Source organism: Oryctolagus cuniculus, chromosome 10 (genome assembly GCF_051225735.1).
Source record: "Oryctolagus cuniculus isolate XC-2025 breed Fujian yellow rabbit chromosome 10, ASM5122573v1, whole genome shotgun sequence".
Taxonomy (NCBI): Eukaryota; Metazoa; Chordata; class Mammalia; order Lagomorpha; family Leporidae; genus Oryctolagus; species Oryctolagus cuniculus.
In genome coordinates, this window is record NC_142876.1 from 86,377,530 (window position 1) to 86,397,352 (window position 19,823).

General features: G+C 44.4%; 1 protein-coding gene across 5 annotated transcripts in view; it reads left to right on the plus strand.

Moving 5' to 3' along the window:
• The window catches only part of ADAMTS9 (ADAM metallopeptidase with thrombospondin type 1 motif 9), a 173,427-nt gene that overhangs the window by 49,851 nt on the left and 103,753 nt on the right, over positions 1 to 19,823 (plus strand). For 4 of the 5 annotated variants that reach the window (XM_002713292.6, XM_008260887.5, XM_008260886.5 and 1 more), the window contains exons 12-16: positions 6,249 to 6,394; positions 14,935 to 15,116; positions 15,208 to 15,344; positions 17,524 to 17,641; positions 17,884 to 17,979. In XM_002713292.6, coding sequence (XP_002713338.6) covers positions 6,249 to 6,394; positions 14,935 to 15,116; positions 15,208 to 15,344; positions 17,524 to 17,641; positions 17,884 to 17,979 — 679 coding nt within the window. Of the gene's footprint in view, positions 1 to 5,709; positions 6,163 to 6,248; positions 6,395 to 14,934; positions 15,117 to 15,207; positions 15,345 to 17,523; positions 17,642 to 17,883; positions 17,980 to 19,823 lie in introns of those variants that run through there. The other variant, XM_089305973.1, reaches the window with a different exon arrangement.

A 19,823-nucleotide genomic window follows, 5' to 3' on the forward strand; every position in this document is an offset into this window, starting at 1 on the left:
CACCCACTGTGTCCATTTCTGACATGTGATTGCTGGGAAAACCACAACAGAGATGACTTATCAAGAATACGTGATACGTGTAGTAAAATTATCATGAATGGGCCACCAAACTTCACGTGGTGGTGTGGATTCCCAGGTAGTTCTGGAAGCATGAAATCTTGGAGGATGTCTACCATGTCTTCCCCCCACCCCACCCCCCGAAGCTTCTGTTTTTGCAAAGGAATTAGGAGAGAAGGGATTGCAGGTTGATCTTACATCTTCTGAGGGATGGGGAACTTGGGGAGAACTTGCAAAAGACCCTCCCTTGTTTGCTTGTGTCCAGAGGAGCAGGGGATTTCATGGCATTCCAAGGGTGGACTTGGGACCTTTGTGCAGAGAGATGATAGAGTCAATTTTCATTGTGTTTTGGAACAGTGGCCATGTCTAGTGGCTTTTACTAAAGATATATTAAACGTGTCCATATCAGGGGTGGAGAATGTCCGTTTAAAGCCTGCGAAATCATCTGATCTGGCCCAGCCAAGGCAAGTGCAGATGGGACTCAAAATTGAGTAAATCTATAGCAGGCTAATTTTTAAGTTGATAAATCTGTATGGTCCATGAATGATGCTGTAAATATCCAAATGACCCTTGGCAGAAAAAAGGTTCCCTGAAGAGTGTTGATGCATTTTTTTAATAAAGGAAAGAAGGTAGATGTGTTGGCAGGGAAATTCTCTGAGGGTTTTGTTTTGATTTGATTTCACAGAAGCACCTGAATGTGCCCTTCTCCTGTATGCTAGCCAATTCGGACTCTCTTTGCCGCTAGGTTGGTTTCTTTCTTTCTCTTCCTTGTGCCTTGTTCCCTTAGCGCTAATCTGTCTTCAGCTGCTGACACGGTGTTATTTTGATGAATGACTCACTAATGTCTCTTTATTTTCTCCATGCTCTTGCTAAGTCCATTAAAGGTTTTATTTTAATTCTTTTAGCGAGTTTGGGATAAAACCGACCTCCAAGTCCACCTTCCAGATCTGAAAAAGATGCATTTATGCAAAATATCCTTTAAATGGCTTTGAACACTTTAAAGCCAGACTGACTGTATTTTGGCTGTAATTCCACCAGCCACTTAGTGCTCTGTTAGGATGTAATGGTTCTTCCTGATTTAATTATTGTTTGTTGAATTTGCCTGGTAAAGTGGATTATCCCAGTGTAATTTCCAAACAGCCCCCATTTCCAGTCTGTGTCACCTTGGACGCTTCCTCTCTTGCTCTGAGCTTCTTCCTTCCCTTCCAGTTCCTGTCCATGGCCATGCCAATAAGACGTTTTGAATTTTAAACGAGTTTTCCTTTAGAAGTTTGCCTTTTTAAAGGAGCCGTGAGGACATGGGGTGTGGGAGGTGCCATGCTACACGCTAACACTCTGATAAGCCTCCCTCCGTGCTTGGTTCTGAGCTGTATGGTAATATTGAATGGCGATAATGGTCACTTTGAAGTTTGCTCTTGTTTGAAGGAAAATCTGTAGATTAGAGAGATCAAGAGCCTGAAATCTGAAGTGTCAAGAGGGAAAAAAAAATATTTCCAGAAAGGTTCTTGTTAAAAATCCATAATAGTCAAAGCGATTTTCTCCCAGCTTTGTAGAGTGTATGAAGGTTGACCTGGCAGCAAGATTTTTGAGGGCTGACTTTGGCCATCATCTATGATCTCATTTGTATATTGCTTATGAATTTTGTTCAGGTCAGTCCAGTTATCATAGCATAATAAAACTGGCTTTTTTCTGGTACAATAGCATAACACCGCTGCTAGGCGAGTTATGGAGCGCTTACAGCAGCTCCAGAAAGTCATCTGGAAACCAGTGTTCTGATTTCTTTCTCCTGTTTTGTGATGTGCAACTGGCTGTCGTCCTCAAGGCTGCAAAATGGCTTCTGTTGCTCCAGCTGTGGATTCTGAGTTCCTGACAAAATCATACCACAGGGCCATAAGGACCAGAGGCTTTCAAGGACCTCCCTATGAGTTCTACCCAATGAATTCGGCTGACATCTCGTCAGCCACTTCTATCTGTGCAAGAGCTTGGGGAAACAGAGGTTCTGTTAAAGAGGAGAATGAAGATTGAGTTAACAGCCAGGAGTCCTAGCCTTGCTTGGCCACCTCATTCACTTTGCTTTTACTGAAAATTTCCATCTTTATTTAGTTTTCAGAAATGGTATCCAAATGTGCATAGTTGAGAGTCAGCATGTGTCAGAGTGAAGGGTATGCACTGTTGAATCCAGTTCTCTGTGTTTTGGTCTCATCTCTGTTCCTTACGGATGTTTGGTATTAATCCCTCTGTATCTCCACTTTATTTGCTATATAAAATGGGAGTAATAATATTCATAGTGTGTTGTGTGGATGAAGTGACTACAAAAGCAGTTCAAAAATAGTTCTTGGGCCAGTGCCGCGGCTCACTAGGCTAATCCTCCGCCTTGCGGCACCGGCACACCGGGTTCTAGTCCCGGTCGGGGCGCCGGATTCTGTCCCGGTTGCCCCTCTTCCAGGCCAGCTCTCTGCTGTGGCCAGGGAGTGCAGCGGAGGATGGCCCAAGTACTTGGGCCCTGCACCCCAGGGGAGACCAGGAGAAGCACCTGGCTCCTGCCATCGGATCAGTGCGGTGCGCCAGCTGCAGCGCGCCAGCTGCGGCGGCCATTGGAGGGTGAACCAACAGCAAAGGAAGACCTTTCTCTCTGTCTCTCTCTCTCACTGTCCACTCTGCCTGTCAAAAAAAAAAAAAAATAGTTCTTGGAAGATGGAATTAAATGACAAGATTCTTTTGGTGCAAAAAAAAAAAAAAAGTGAAATTCATGCATGAGGAGGTCTTTAAAAAGTTTATGGAAAATGCATATAATAGAAAAATGCATGGATTTTCAAAGTGTTTGCACAAAAATCATTTTATCTTCGAATTTCATTTTCCCAGGAACTTTCTGAAGTACCCTTGTATAAGCAAGTTGAGTATCACTTATCTGAAGTGCTTGGGACTAGAACTGTTTAGGATTTTGGATGCCAGAGTATGTTCATATATTAATGAGGAATCTTGGGGATGGGACCCAAGTCTAAGAACACAATCCATTTATGTTCCATGTATGCTGTATAAGCATAGCCAGAGGTAGTTTTTAAATTTTTTTTTAATTTTTATTTTATCTGAAAGGCAGGAAGCACAGAGTGGAGAGAGTTATGAGAGAGAGAAGGAATATCTTCCATCCACTGCTTCATTCCCCTATGCCTGCCTGCCTCCAACAGCTAGGGCTGGGCCGGATGGAAGCCTCAACCTGGAACTCTATGCTGGTCTCCTGCGTGGGTGGCAGGGACCCAGTACCTGAGTCAGGATCTGCTGCCTTCCCAGTACGTGAACAGGAAGCTGCATCTGAAGCAGCGTAGCCGGGACTCAAAACAGGCACTCTGATAAGGGATGAAGGCATCTCAAGTGCCGGTTTAACCCTATGCCTCACACCCAGCTCATGCAGCTGCCTTTTTACACAATTTTAGTGTGCCTGCTTTTTGACCACAATCCATCACATGAGGTCAAGTGTGGAATTTTCCACATGAGGCATCATGTTGGTGCTCAGAATTTGTATTTGAGAGCATTTTCCAATTCAGGATGCTCAACCTGTTAGCAATGCCTAATAAATATTAAGTGTAATATGAATATCTGCTATTACTATTACTGTTGTTATTTAAGTTGGGTCCACAGTGTGCTTAGCTGAATCCTAGGTCTACTCAGGACAACTTTGGCAGGTAGGTACCCTGTTTTCCAGCTGTGGACCCTGATTTCAGTGACTGGTCCAAGGCTTCCTAGTTAGTTTGTGGAGAAGCCACCAGCGCTCTCAGCATCACCCATTTACCTGTTTATCTTTGTCCCTTTAGACCTGCCCTGTCCAGTGTGGTAGCCACTAGCCACATGTGCTTAAAATGTCAGTGTGATCTGAGATGAGCCTAAATGTGAAATACACCCCAGGTTTTGAAGACATATATATTTACATGACCTATAAATATTACATATGAGTTATATATTTGGCCTCACTGTAGTAGTCTCCTCTCCCATTATGATCTGTGAATGCCTGAAACTGTGTGTAGTTCTCATCTCTGTGTACACTGAGTCTTCTGAAAGTTCCTTGGAATTGTTTTTTTTTTTTTTTTTTTTTTTTTTTTTCTGACAGGCAGAGTGGATAGTGAGAGAGACAGAGAGAAAGGTCTTCCTTTTGCAGCTGGTTCACCCTCCAATGGCCGCCGCGGCTGGCGTGCTGCGGCCAGCGCACCACGCTGATCCGATGGCAGGAGCCAGGTACTTCTCCTGGTCTCCCATGGGGTGCAGGGCCCAAGGACTTGGGCCATCCTCCAATGCACTCCCTGGCCACAGCAGAGAGCTGGCCTGGAAGAGGGGCAACCGGGACAGAATCCGGCGCCCCGACCGGGACTAGAACGCGGTGTGCCAGCGCCGCAAGGCGGAGGATTAGCCTAGTTGAGCCACAGCGCCGGCCTGGGAATTGGGTATTAAGAAAAACCTATGCATGGACCCCAGATAGTCCTTTTTGCATCAACATAAACCCAGCTTCCAGTTCCACTTTCCATGAACTTTTTGTAGTCCCCTCATATTCCCTGCCTTTTCCTGTTAGACCTATGATAACGTTTAATTTATAAATTAGGCACAAAAAGGAAGGGACAATAATACCATAAACTAGAATAGTTATAGTGAGATGGTATAGGAAAAGTCGGTTAAAACTTTTGAATGGTTTGTTGTTTTCCATGTCATTTTCTGATCAGAATTGAACTTGGGTAATTACAAGGTCAGAAAGTAGAATTGGAGCTAAGAGGAGCCTATTTTAATTTTTATATAACTTACATGTAGAAATAAAGTTTCAGATATACTGGGCTAAATAAAACATATTAAAATTAAGTTTAAAGACTTTTTTCCTGGAAATTCGTACACCAAACATGTGGAATTACCTGTCCTGTCTCACACAGTGGTACTGTAGAACAAGCTGCCTGTCTGTTCCTTTCTTTTTGTGTGCACCTGTTCCGAGAAATATTCTCAACCCCTGTCAAGGGAAATATAAAATGATCTCCAAGGGATGATGCCTCGCCCACATTTCACAGATTCTGAGTTGCACAGAATTCGAATGCAGAACCTTTTCATCTCAACCAACCAGTCTTGGAAAGGGCCACGCGCTCCCATTCTGGGAGAGGCGAATTCCAAGGAAGGCAGCAGGCAGACTAGAGTCAGCCGAGAGAGTCCAATCGCATTCTTGAAATAATGGCTCAGCCATCCTTTGCCAGGGGAGGGGCCAGCTCTTTCCATAGACACCCACCTGTCTCCCTTCCCTGCACACACCCTGCCCTCTGGCCTCGGGACCGGGCCCTCCAGGTGGGTAAATCAGAAATCACTCACAGAGCCGCTACTGCTGTGCTGCAAGATCTGAGCCAGCCATGGCGGGTCACCCTCCTGTGCTGTCCTTTTGTCCCCTGCTCAGTGACCTCGGCTTCCTGTCGGGTCTTCACACCCCAACAAAGGCGCAGAGTTGAAGTGGGCTTCTCCCCTCCCTGTCTTGCTGAGTTTTATTTTGCTTTATTGATTGATTGATGGAGAACATCTTGACCTTCTCCCTGTTCCAGGCTGGAGGATTGGAAGCTGTCAGTAATTGAAAAAAAAAAAAAAAAAGGTTTAGGGCTCTCTGGAATGTGTCCACTTTGCTTTGGTCTCATCCTGAGTGCTTTTTTGGAGCAACTTTATAGGAATCAGATAACCAGCCTTCCCCTCTCCCCCTCCTATTTAATTAAAATTGGGCTTTCAAATGCGAGGGGAGCTCTCAAACACTGTGTTTTACTAGGCTTGTACCATCTCCAGGCTTGGCTGATGGACTTCATGCAAGTTAGGGTTACTTCCCGTAACTCATTTTGGCCCTTTCTGCAAGCAATCTCCCCATTTCCCCGCCTCATTTTTTTCCCAGGCCGGAGCCTGATTGAGCAGTTTGCAGCTGGCCGTTGGAGCCATCCTGCCAGTCTGGGAGCCACTGCTTCACACGCATGCGCTCCCTGGCCAGTGTTATGCGCGCGAGCTAGAAAGGGAAGCCCAGGGAGCGATGGGTAAGGCTGAACTGAGCGGCCCCGCAGTGTCTGCTCCTCCTGCAGGTGGTGACTTTGCAGCGCCTGGGCACCGGTGAAAGTATGGTTCTGTGTTAAGAGGACAGCCAGTCCTGCGATGGCTCACTGCACCGAGCTCTCCCTCACTGTTCCCCTTATTAAATACAGCACTGCAAGTTTGGATTTTGTGTTCCCAAAGAAATGGAGGTCCCCGTGACTGACGGATCCTGGGGAAGTTGGAGTCATTTTGGAACCTGCTCCAGAACATGTGGAGGGGGCATCAAAACCGCCATTCGAGAGTGCAACCGACCAGAGTAAGTCCCAGCCTGTGCGGCTGTTCTGCTCGTGTGACAGGAGTGAACGTGGCCTTGGTGGGGTGGGGGTCACTGACCTGGAGGCTGGTGGGGAACACATTGCCAGTTACGGAGCAGGTGGACTTTAGGGACTATCCAAATTCTATGTCCCTGCCGGGCCCTTGCCCTCCGTAGTAGGAGTTTTCTTTCCAGATCCTTGGGTATTTGAGTTTTGCCTCCCAGACAGCTGATGCTTTGTAGTGGTAATTGGTTTTGCAATTTGGACAATCAGGCCCACCTGGCTACACCCCAGACCTTGAGCTAGGCAGTTCAGAGAGAGCACATCCGTTTTCACATGGAAACAAAGCACTTGGACGTTTTGGCCCGGATTGGAGATAGATGTCCCATTTCTGGTTATCTACTGAAATCCTACAAAGGACTCACGGACCTATCTCCGGCTTGTTAGGAGGCCCCCAGGACTCCAGGTTGGAAATCACTTGTCACTCAGTCGAGTTCTTGTACAGGCAAGACACCTCAGCACTCCCATCTCCACGTCTGATGGTTTATAGGTTGAGTTTCCTGCCTTTTAGGGCAGTCCTCACTGGGAGCCTGGTAACCTCCACCAGCCTAACCTTCTGAGGACGGACTTGTGCTAATGAAGTCTGATAGACTGTTTATCAGGGAAGGCACGCGTTTGCTGGGAGAGGGGCTGCTGACAAGTAAAGAATGCATTGCTGTTTCCCATGATGAGGAATAACACCCAGTGTTGTGGTTCTGAGATGGATTCATCTTACAGGAACAGAAAATAACGAACAATTAAAGTAGGTCATAGTTCCTGGGGCCTCTCTCAGTCTTGCCCGGAGACCTGGATATCCTGAGAAGCCCGTCAGAACAGAGGCAGTTTCCAGACCTACAAAGCAACAACCGTTTCTAAGACACCAGCTGCTTCACGTTCAGTAAACTGATTTCACCCAGTAGTTCTCATGTGTTTTTAACAACATAGATGAGGTACAGCAACTCCACTTCTCTGTGAGAGCAGCAAGTGGATGGAGGCAGGACTGCAGCAGGCCAGGGCAGCACAGTAGTTGCGTTGGAGAGTCATGGAGAACACGTGCAGGGCCCTGCTCAGCTCTGGCTGATGGTTCAGAGGAATAGAGCCTAAAATCAACAAAGCTTCCAGTTTTTTTAATTAATTTTTATTTATTTGGAAAGAGAACTTCAATCTGCTGGTTTACTCCCCAAAAAGCCCATAATAGCCAGGACTGGACGACACCAAAGCCAGGAGCCAGGAACTGAATCCAGGTCTCCCACGTGTGTGTCAGGAACTCAACTATTGAACCATCTACTGTTGACTCCAGGGTGTGCATTAGCAGGAAGCTGGCATGTGAAGTGGAGCTGGAACTTTAATCAAAGCACTCCAGTGTGCAACACAGGCGTCCTAGGCAGCATCTTAACCACTTTAACAGATGCCACCCCTAGCTTCCAAGTTTTGATGAGAAAAAGATCTGAATTGTGTGACCCTCAAAGGATATAGCTGTAGGCCACTGGCTCGCAAATCTTGGACTAAATAAATGTAGTTCAAATCATAGGTGATGATCAATTTCTTTTAATTCATTTTTGTCTGCAGTCCAACATCTGTTTCACATCCACGTAACACCAGTCTCTAAGGAAGAGAGCTAAAGAACCAGAAGGCACAGACTCTGGTCTGAAAAACTAACACTGTAGCTATGAATAAAAATGAATAAGCATTAGATTACTTATGGAGCCTTATTTTTTTTTATGATAGTGTCACAATAACCCATGCTTTAAACATTCAGACACAAAAGCATGTAAGATTTAAAAAATTCTGTCTTGATTGATCATATCTCCTCCTCACAAGAAATAACCACTGAAAAAAATTTGATTTATGTCATTTTAGGTTTGTTGTGGATATAATAATTCCTATATGTAATAACATTCATATAAAATAAGGATCACACTGTTTTTAAACCCAGTATATATCCTAGCTGGGTGTATGGTTGAAATTTTAAAAATAAGGCCTTTTAACCTTACAACAAATAAGATGACTTTTATAAATAAAAATCTATTTGGCTATGTTGAAGAAAAAAATTATTGCAAACGTTATCAGGAGGGACAGGATACTGCATATGCCAACTTTGTAAGTACTTTGACAATTTTGATTCAAGGCTTTTCCATTCAAAGGAAGTGTTTGGGTTTTTTTTTTTTTCTTTAAGTCTTAAAACAATTCTAGAAGTAATGTAGAAAGTGGAGAGAGATAAATCACTCCATAATTGGAACAGGCCAGACAAAGAAAATCACCCAGTGTAAAGATCTCAGCAGAAAAGGATTTGAGCTTCAAAGTGAAAGAAAGATCCTCACATTCAGAAGTTAAGAACCAAGCATTAAAGACTCAATTAGAGGCCCTTGTCTTTGCTGTTTGCAATAGGAGGTTTAAAAAAAAAAAAAATACAAGCCACCTAGCTGAGTGTCAGCACTGACATCATTTCATTAAAACTCCTCCAAGTGACGGGCACTTTCGGATGCCCCTGTTAATTGAGGAAGGAGGCCGCCTCTGAATACCGAGGTTACAATGGCGTTGGGGGCGTCAGCGTGAAAAGAGAAGAGAGACACAGAAAAGGGAAAATCAGATCGAAATCGCCATTGAAACGCTTGTGCCCAGATTGTCGCAGAGCAGATGGCTCATTGTGTCCAGCCTGGAAGTGGGTGCTGCCCTGCTCCTTCCTCAGGGAGGTTGTGGGGAGCAGGCCCCCTCCCTGGGAGTAAGCCCAGCCTCTGGTGGATATACTGGTGGGAGAGCTCAGTTCTGGGAACCCCGGGTATGTTTCTGTTAAAGGCGTTCTTTTCCACATGGTTCGTGTGATTCAAGAATGTATTTGTTTAGCATCCAGACGCTTGCTGCTCTATTTTTAGGATTTCTTTTCCCCCCTTACAAGTATAGAAACCCACATAGAGAATAACCTTGCCATGTCCTCAGTGAAGCAGCTGTAAAACCATATGCTTTCTAACTTGGGCTAAAATTCCTTTTGGTCTGAACTGGTGTATGGTGCCACATGTGCAGCCCAAGGTTTTGTCTCTAAATGCTTGATTTTTAATTTTTTTTTTCATTCTCATTTTTTAAATGGGAGAGGCAGAGAAAGAGAGGAAGCAAGCTCCTATTCACTGGTTTACTCCCCAAAAGTGGAGGTTGGAGCAGGCCAAAGCTGGAAATCGGGAACACAATCCAGATCTCCCACGTGGGTGGCAGGAGAGCAAACTATTTGAACCATCCCTTGCTGCCTCCTAGGGTTTGCATTGGCAGGAAGCTGGAGTCAGAGCCAGGATTTTCAGAACCCTGGCACTGTGATGTGGGACAAAGCCATGTTGTCTGCTATGCTAAACACCTGTTCCCATTCCTTTTTTTTTTTTTTTTCAATTAAAGTAGCAGAAAGAATACTTTCAGTTTTGATCCATGCATTACAAGTAAGATTATCATACACGCTGGTTTGGAAAGACAACCTCACTTAACATCTGTTACCCAGGGGAAGAGATGAATAGCTCCCATTTTCACCCTCTAAATGTTCTGGGCTAGACAGTAAGCTCTGTGTTCCTCTAACCTAAAAGAAATAGACTGAAAGTATCCAAAAAAAGGCTAAGCATTGGAATTCAAATATGCATTATCAGGTCATTGGGCCCTATTCTTATTTTGTGCTGAAACTTTGAGTTTCCTGGTGGCTAGAACAAAATTGTAGATAGAATTATTTGCAGTCCCTGCAAATTTAAAAAAAAAAATCACATCAGTAATTTCAGAAAGGCAGGGAACGTTTCCTAGTGGCTCTGTTTTCCCTTTAAATTTGGCATAGGTTAAATTTTAAAAATAGTATTAAATGCATGGATTTAAGAAAAAGAGAAAATCATGAATTAGATATTAGATATTCCCCAGTTAGGCACTCCCCATAGCAACAGCTTATGAAATCACACTTGAAAACGAATATTCAAGCCATATGTCTGCTTCATCTTGGAAAACAAATTTCTCATGTGACTGTAAAGAATTGCAACGCAGTTCCTGGAGTCACTCGTTTTGCATGACTTGTTCAGAAATGTTGATAATTGGCTCCTGTGGAAGAGCCATTAACTCGTGAATAAATCAAGCATCCAGTCCCATAGAGTGCCCCGTTTGGAAGGACCTGAATAGCTCCCTGACCATCCCATCTGATCCCTGAGTAACCTTTAGGCCTTCTCCACCTCTGGCCTTAAACAGCCTCCCCCACTGGCCAGAGACCCATGAAAAGCCTCCTGTCTTTGGAACCACACTACCTCCTGGGACGGCCTGTTGGATTATTAGAAATTTCCTGGCGTGATTCTAAATCTGCCTACCATATTACATTGAAAATTAACATAGACATTGAGATGTTTTATTCAAGCTCATTTGCAAACCAAAACATAGTGTGGAATGCACCTGTGATGATCTTTGCAAAAATTCCTTCACAGCCTGGGCATTGCCTCGCCCCACATAGCCCTTCTGTGTATCCCTATGCATGGTTGTGTAATGTGGCTTTGAGAGAAAGATGCAGCTTGGCTGTGCAGAGTAGTAATGAGGCCAGCGATTTCCTGGAGTCCTCTCCGTCCCCATTTGGCATACATTATCTTTAAAGGATGTTAAGAGTTGGAAAATCTGGTTAATATTATTTTTTAAATCAGCATTTCCTATAATTTTCAATATCAGCCTACATGGGAAAAAAGAAGCATTGCTGTCCAGCTAAATTATTCAATGAATTTTTTCCCATGCTGAAAGGTAAGTTCAGTTGGTTCAAGCTTTGCCTAAGCAGGGTACATGCAAATCAGGCAGCCATCGCATTGTCTAGGGAAGGAGAATCCTTACGGAGTTCAAAAGGACAGAGTTACATTATTTAAAATACTATCAATAATTAAGGAAGAAGTTAGAATTTGCCTTTCTTAAGACATCAAAATAAAGTCACAGGCTGGGTTTTGAGGTGGAAAGCCTTTCTCAAGAGAGAAGGCCTGGGGGAGAGGCCAGGTCAAAAACTCAGGGTGTTGGGAGCACTGGATTGGCCCCTCAGCCAGCGCTTCTCATTGACCAGGTTACTTAGCATTTCTGAGTGGAGCTCAGTGGATGGTACACAGTCAGTCGCAGAAACTGGAAAGTGGCTTGGTGACAGAGGAACAGCTCGGGGGTAGAGAGGCAGGTGTTGGGACACAGCAGGTGAAACCGCCACTTGGAACACCCATATCCCATGTCAGAGTACAGGTTGAGTCCTCTGATGCCCCAACTTTCTATTCCACTTCCTTCGAATGCATCCTGGGAGGCAAAAGGTAAGGGATAGCTCGAATCCTGGGGTCCCTGCTATCCGCGTGGGAGACCCAGATGGAGTTCAGGGCACCTGCTTTGTCTGGACCCTGCCCTGGCTGTTGCAGTCCTCTAGGGAGTGAACCAGCAGATAGAAGATCGCTGTGTCTCCTCTTCTTTATCCATCACTAGGGCTTTCGAATAAACAAGCATTTTTAAACAGAGAATGGCTCAGGGGTCAGCAGACTTCTCCAATAAAGTGACGGATAACAAACATGTTAGTCTTTGTGAATGTATGGTCTCTGTACAAATACTGAGCCTTGTGGGTGCGACATGAAACACACCCAGACAATGTGGATATAGCCGTATTCCAGTGAAACTTTACGTTCGGACACTGAGATTGGAATTTCATATAGTTCGCATGTGTCACCAAATATTCTTTACATTTTGTAAAAAATCATTTTAAGATGTGAAAAGCATTCCTGGGTCATTAAGCTGTACAAAATCAGGCAGTAGGTCAGGGGTTTGATATGTGGACTGTAGTATGCTGTAGTATGTAGTAGGTAAATGTTTATTGAGCACCTACTGAGTACCAAGTTTGTTCCTCAACTCAGTCCTATGAAGTAGACACCAATATCATCTCTGTTTTACAGATCAGTAAACTGAGGCAGTCATTTGCCTGAATTTGTACATTATTAAGTGTCAGGGCTGGGATTCAAACCCAGTGTTTCCAGAATCTGTGTTTATAACTCCTAGCACTATCTGCTCTTGCATATGCATCATGTTTTTAAGGTGGTGTTTATAAAACACATTTAAAAAAATGTTTAAAGATGTTGTTTGCCATCTTACAGTGCTCAAAGCAAGCAAAGGTAGAACTAATTACCATCTGAAGGGAAGCCAGCTGCAAGGAATGTTGGGAAATCTCAAAAGTCACTTAAGACTGTGGCATGAGACCCACCCCCCCAAAAAAATCCACCTGGAACAAAATTTTATTTTCAAAGGGAAAGAAATATGAGCTACTTTTAGGCAATAAATAAATGATCAGTACACTGTAGTCTGTTGAGACATTTAAAAAAATTCCATGAAGAGAATTTCCACTTGAGGAAAACTTGAAGAGGGTCTTCTTTGTAGGACGTTGAAAACAGGATTCGCCCAAAAGGTGTATGTGTCCAATCAATTATTCATGTGTAACCTATGATATTTTATGTATGAGACTGGGGTGTCTTGAGACTGAGAAAAGGACTTGCTGTTTAGGAAACCAAGACTGCGTCTCTAAATGGCACCAAAAAAGCACAGACCCAGACTGTGGCTCATGGCATCTGGGCAGGGTGGCAGTGAGAGCGTAGAACAGGAACCTGGGGAACTTGGTGTCCAGTCCTGACTCCGCTCTCATATTAGTTTGATAGCCTTTAAGATAGCCTTCACTTCTTTGAACTTCCCATTGCTGGATGTAAAAGTACCCCCTCCTCTGAGCTATCTTAGGGCAAGCTTTGAAAGAGTTCTGGCCAGGCAGGTGCACAAAACAGTGAGAAAGCATATGGTCTTACTTAGGTTATCTGTCATCATGCATCCCTAAATTCAGTCTTCTTTATAGTAAATAATGGCAAATATTGATCAGACTCTTACGTCCTCCCACTCACCTTTCATGAATGCAGTATCATCTCTGTTTTGCAGGTGAGGGATAGAGCTCAGACAAGCCAGCTGGTTTACGCACCCTACAGCTGGTCACTGCGAGGCACATGCTCTCACCTTGCTCTAGAAACCTTTACTCTATGGAGAACAGCCATGGCAGTGGCAGGCCCAATCTCCCTAGGAGGTCCTTCCTGAGACCCTAGCACCATTAGGGCCCTTGAGTCCTGCTTCTCTGGTATAAACCACATAGATCAGAGTGGGTACTCAAACCAGGTGCTGGGTCACATTGCACTAGTTTGGGAAGTGCTGATATAAGATATCATATAGTTAACATTTTGTGTCATCTGTGTGTACTTGTTTTAAAGAAGAGGGAAGTGAAGACTCAAGGAGGTCAAGAATGCAGTCCAAGGCCACGGTGAGGCTACTCTAAGATTGGAACCCAGATCTGATCCCAGGGCTCTCATTGCTCCTCATGCCCCTAAGCGAAACTCACTTCTTATGGTCTGGGTGACTCAGAGAGGTCCATTCAAAAGAAAAAAGGTGCACCTTGTCTGTCAGTTTCAGGCTGTCACAGGGTAGTTAGAAAATCCCAGCTGTTCTAGCCCTGAGTGAGTGATCCCTGACTTCCTGTGATTCTGAGGTCTACCTCACTTCCATGATGAACTTGGCAAGCTACTGGCTGCTGGTGGTGATGCCGCCTCATTTTCTGTGGTCACATCAGGACAGTACATGCACGGCGTTGTGTGCCAAGGTGACACTTGCACTGTGGTGCTTGGTGAGCTGTAGGCTACACTCCTGTCACCCGGGAAGGTGATGAAACAAGCATGTCCTCCCCTGCTTTTCCTCTTAAGTCACTCAAAATGGGAGTCTTTTTCCTTCTTTCCCATTTTCTTTGCAGACCCCAACCAAAGACTGTCAGGAGAAAGAGTAGGGAGGGCCAGAATGAATGGAGGTAGAAGGTGGTCTCGTTCTCGTGAGTCTCTGTACGTACTATAGAAAGTTCGTGGAAAAATGGAGTTAAACTCTAAGGTTATTTTGATACAAAGAAATTTTGGAATTCATGCATAGATTTTTCAGAACTGGGAACTTTCTGAAGATCCTTCGTATGCATGGCTTTCTTTGTATTTTATACCAAAATAAACTTATTTTTGAACTATGTTTTCCATGAACTTTTTGAAGCACTCTTATATCAAGATACAAAAGGTTGACAGGAAGTACAACAACTACTCATGAGTACCTTTACCTGATTAGCTTTTTAAAAATCAAAGCACTGCAAATGTTTAGGAGAAAGCTGGCAAAAAATGATCCAACAGATTCATGCTTTGAGTTTCATACTTTAAGCTGTATATTTGGACACTGGATCATCAAGGAAGACTTAACAAGACAGCTATATCCCATTTTACAGGTGTAGAAACTGAGGCTTGCAGAGATGGAGTGACTTCCCCAAGTGTAATTGAATGGTATTATCGAAGGCAGGATGCAATCCCAAGTTCAGAGCCTTGGCCCTTACTTCTGTCTTCTGCCACCTCCTGTTGGCTTCCCTACAAGAAAGGAAATCAGAAACGAGGGAGAAGTGTCTGGAGAAAGACATTCTAATACAGTGTGTGTGTTTACATTGTCTCAGGCCAAAAAACGGTGGTAAATACTGCGTCGGGCGGAGGATGAAGTTTAAGTCCTGCAACACGGAACCGTGTCCCAAGCAGAAGCAAGGCTTCCGAGATGAGCAGTGCGCTCACTTCGACGGGAAGCACTTTAACATCAATGGACTACTTCCAAACGTGCGCTGGGTCCCCAAGTACAGCGGAAGTAAGTGCCTCGGGGGGCTGCCGCCTCGCTGGGCAGGCTGCTGCAGGGGCCACCCTGATACTCATTGTTCTGACGTGTTTCTCCCCTGCAGTTCTGATGAAGGACAGGTGCAAATTGTTCTGCAGAGTGGCCGGCAACACAGCCTACTATCAGCTCCGAGACAGAGTGGTCGATGGAACTCCCTGTGGCCAGGACACGAATGATATCTGTGTGCAAGGACTTTGCCGGGTAAGTCCCAGAGGGCTTTCCTTCATCGTGTTATCACATCACCAAGCTGTGGTTTGTAGCTTCCTCCATGGACTAGCAAGTGCTAGTATCTGTTCACTGTCTCCTGGGCCGTGGTTCTCCCAAGTGTGGTCCCTGGACCAGCGTCAGCATCGCTTAGATTGGATCTCGCTCTGCCAGACTTTGAGAATGACAGCTCTAGATTTTCATTGACATGTTCAGTTGCTGTAGAAGTCTGCAGGAAACCTCCCCTGGAAGATTTATTAGAGCAATTTACCACACACTCCTTTACTGTGACCTCAGTGGTTAAGGTTAAACCCAAATGCTTCCTGCGAGTGCATTTTGCTCAGTCGAATAGCTGAGTTCCAGAAAGATGGCAGGAGCAAAAATCAGCTTCACTTTGCTTCTGGCTGCAGATTTCTCTTTGCGATTCTGGCCACAATCACTTCCACCTGAGACATGCCTGTTAATTATTCTTGGAAGGAACATAGAGAAACTTCTGGCAGATGGCGAAGTGTCAGAACAATGATTTCTTGAGGGCTTGATGCCATTTCGTTGGTCTCACTAATCAGAAATCTCTCATCCAGCCAGGGCTCTGAGATGATGTATTTGTTTCTTGCATGTGGTCCAAAGGCAATTGGAGTTCCTAGTCAGTAGGATGTGATTGAAGGGCCCCTAAGAGCTTCTCCTGTTTTCTCACTCACAGCTACGGGGTAGATTTCCTGGTCAGTCCATGCCATAGCAGTGCAGCCAGTTTTTCCTCCGAGATTGTTTCACACAAAGGCACTAAGGGGACCAGAATGTGACCTCTGTTCTCCTGGTCTTCTGGTCATTGCTGGAATCCCTCTCAGAGCCAAGGCCACTGCGTTCTATTAAAATGGAAGGAAATTTGGGGCTGGTGCTGTGGCTCTGTATGTTAAGGCTATGGCCTGCAGTGCCAGTTCAGGTCCCAGGTGCTCTATTTCCTATCCAGCTCGCTACTAGTGCTCTTGGGAAAGAAGCAGAGGGTGGCCCAACCTCATGGGCCCCTGCACCCACCTGGTAGACCCAGGTGAAGCTCCTGAATTCTTCCTGGCCCAGCCCTGGCTGTTGCAGCCATGTGGGGAGTGAACTAGAGGATGGAAGACCTCTCTCTCTCTCTGTCTCTCCTTCTGTATGTAACTCTACCTCTTAAATAATTGAGTAAGTCTTTTTTAAGAAACAGGAGGAAATTCAAGAGACCATTTGATGGGGCCTATGGCCTCACATTGGCAGCAGGTTGTCGTGCTTGGCTCTCTGTCCACAGCCAATATTTAAGCATAGAGGATTTCGTATTAAATGACATTTTCCAGCCTCTCTTGAAAGATTGGAAAATATCAATGCTGGCCGGCGCCGCGGCTCACTAGGCTAATCCTCCGCCTAGCGGCGCCGGCACACCGGGTTCTAGTCCCGGTTGGGGCGCCGGATTCTGTCCCGGTTGCCCCTCTTCCAGGCCAGCTCTCTGCTGTGGCCCAGGAGTGCAGTGGAGGATGGCCCAGGTGCTTGGGCCCTGCACCCCATGGGAGACCAGGAAAAGCACCTGGCTCCTGGCTCCTGCCATCGGATCAGCGCGGTGCGCCGGCCGCAGCGCGCCAGCCGCGGCGGCCATTGGAGGGTGAACCAACAGCAAAAGGAAGTCCTTTCTCTCTGTCTCTCTCTCTCTCACTGTCCACTCTGCCTGTCAAAAAATAAAAAAAAAAAAAAAAGAAAATATCAATGCTGGATTCCTATTTTTCTATGGCAGCAATAGGCTTCTCCATTAAGGTGGCCATGCATTCTTGAATTAGATACAGTCCTTTTCTCTTTTTTCATCCCTGCGCGATTTTTCTCATTTTCTCCATTTACTCCTAGATGGATGCTTCTCAAATTTAAATCTGAAGATGAAGCACCCAGAGTGGTTTGATACAATGCCAGCTATAGTCCAGAAAATCTGAATGGGTCCCAACATTTTGCGTTTCTAGCACCACCCGGATGCCCGTGGCCATGCTAAGGCTCATGTTTTAAATGGCAAGGCTGTTTGATGGGCGTTCCCAGCCCTCGCAAGTTACAGGGACTTTGTTTTCGTGTTGTTTTGAATGCACATAATTCAGGGACACACATTACTGAGCACTCCGTCATCTCTCTAATACTTATCGTTTATTTCATATGTTTTCTTTTTTAAAAGCAAGCTGGATGCGATCATGTTTTAAACTCCAAAGCCCGGAGAGATAAATGTGGGGTTTGTGGTGGCGATAATTCTTCATGCAAAACAGTGGCAGGAACATTTAATACAGTACATTATGGTAAGAATCTGCAACTTACGAACCATGAGAAGGGAAAGTTTCAAAGTTGTTAAGCACATGTAATATGTAAAATGTTATTGTCAAGCGTAAAATTAGTCTTGTTCTGGGACATAATCCATCTGGCCGTGAGGCGTCTCATAGCGAGAATTGTAATGTATCCCTTTGTTGTCTACCTTTTATGCCCTACTCAGAGAAGGTGAACCATCGCGTAGAATACTGAATTTCTCCCCAATTCTTTTCAGGTTACAATATCGTGGTCCGAATTCCAGCTGGTGCTACTAATATCGATGTGCGACAGCACAGTTTCTCAGGGAAGTCAGAGGATGACAACTACTTAGGTGAGCCAGGATGGCACCTGCCCTGTGCAGGAGTCTGGTTCTCGAGCGCACGCGGCACATAACTGCTTGCCTCCTCTCTCGCACATGTCCAGCTTTCTCATGTCATGACTTTTCATAAGACAAGTGGATCTGGAAATACGTTATTTTATTTTCCTACCTGCGTGCTTGAAATGTGGATTTAAAGACTGTGTAGTTGTACTATTCAACATCAAGGAACTTACTCTGACTCTTAGAAAACAGTAAAGCCCCAAGTCAAACTTTGAAAGTTCCGACCCTCCGAATTTAGTGTGGAATTATTGAGTCTTTTACAGAAAGCCTGTCCTGTGGGTAACTGACTTGGACATGTTTTATTGGCGTCATTAGCTGACTTAGTTATTATATTATCAGCCCCTGCCCGTAGTCTTCAGAATTTGACTGTGCCTGGTTCTTGCACGTGCTCAGTGGTGGCACCTGTTTTCTCCAAGTCTACCAGAATAGGCCTCAACGATACTCTACAGAGTCCTGATCCCTGTCTCAGAATGAAGTCCAACCTAATCTATTCCTTATATTTAACTACATGATTAATGCATATCTGGTCCCTGTAGTTAAACCATAATGCTCTACTGACTCTGTGTTGACTTTCAACACTTGCCTCCCTGCAGACTCACTCCGATTCAGTATGCTGTAAACTGCCATAAAGGATTAGGAAATTTGCCCAACTGCTGTTTTAAAGAAGGGTCCAAGGAGTAGAGACTGAAAGGGGTTCAGCTGTCACACTCTACAAACAGACTTCTCCTAGCTGTGAGGAACCATGTGGCTTGTACTCAGAAGAAGAAGTCAGGGCAGTTCGGGTAGGCAGTGAGTTTTAAAAAGACATAAATGTACTTTCTTGCTTATAGCATCCAGGCAAGAATTCTTTTTATGCAAATGAGCACAGCTTCTGTAGAGGTTTAGGTCAAGCAATTAGACATACTGAGCTAGTAAATAAATATTTATTGAGTTGACTGAGAACCTGTATCTGTATTTTGGAATGCCTATGTGAAGGTGTGCATTGATAGTTAATCTGTAGCCAAGCAGAACTATACCTGTACATGACTCCATTATGGCCTTTCTATTACATATCACAATTCATTCGTTCATTTACTTACCTAATATAAGGATACTTGAGAAGTGCATGAAAAAAATGGAATGAGAAAAGTAAGTTTTATTTGGGTGCAAAAAAATTTTGAAACTAACACATCATGTTTTCATAGTGTGCATTTTCAATAGACTCTTTGAATACTTCTCAAATGCATGGTTTTCAAAGTTTATTATGCCAGAACATGCTTATTTTTTAATTTTGTTTTCCATAAACTCTTTGAAGTACCCTCATATGTGTCAGACACTGTTCCAGGCATCATGAATGAAAGAGACAAAAATTAATAAAAATTGCTGTCTTCTTGGAGCTTTTCAGTGAGGTGAGCTAGACAAAAAAACAGAAAAAAAATCTTAATAGATAAGAAAAGTCTAATTGTCAGTTGGTGATGCATACTATTATAAATCAGAGCAGCACAAAGGACATTGAGATACCAACCGTGGCATAGGGACAGTGGAGTTCATAGAAATAGTTTTTTGAGAATTCATTAGATGGTTTTTTTTTTTAGTTAATTATTTAATTTATTTGAGAGGCAAAGAGAGAAAGAAAGATATAAATAGAGAGCTACCTTCTGCTAGTTCACTGTTCAAATGTCCACCACAGCCAGGATGGGGCCAAGCTGAAGTCAGGTGCCAGGACTGATCCTGCTCTTCTGTGTAGGTAACAGGGACCCAACTACTTGAGTTGTCACCTGCTGCCTCCTAGAGCCTGCATTGACAGGAAGCTAGAA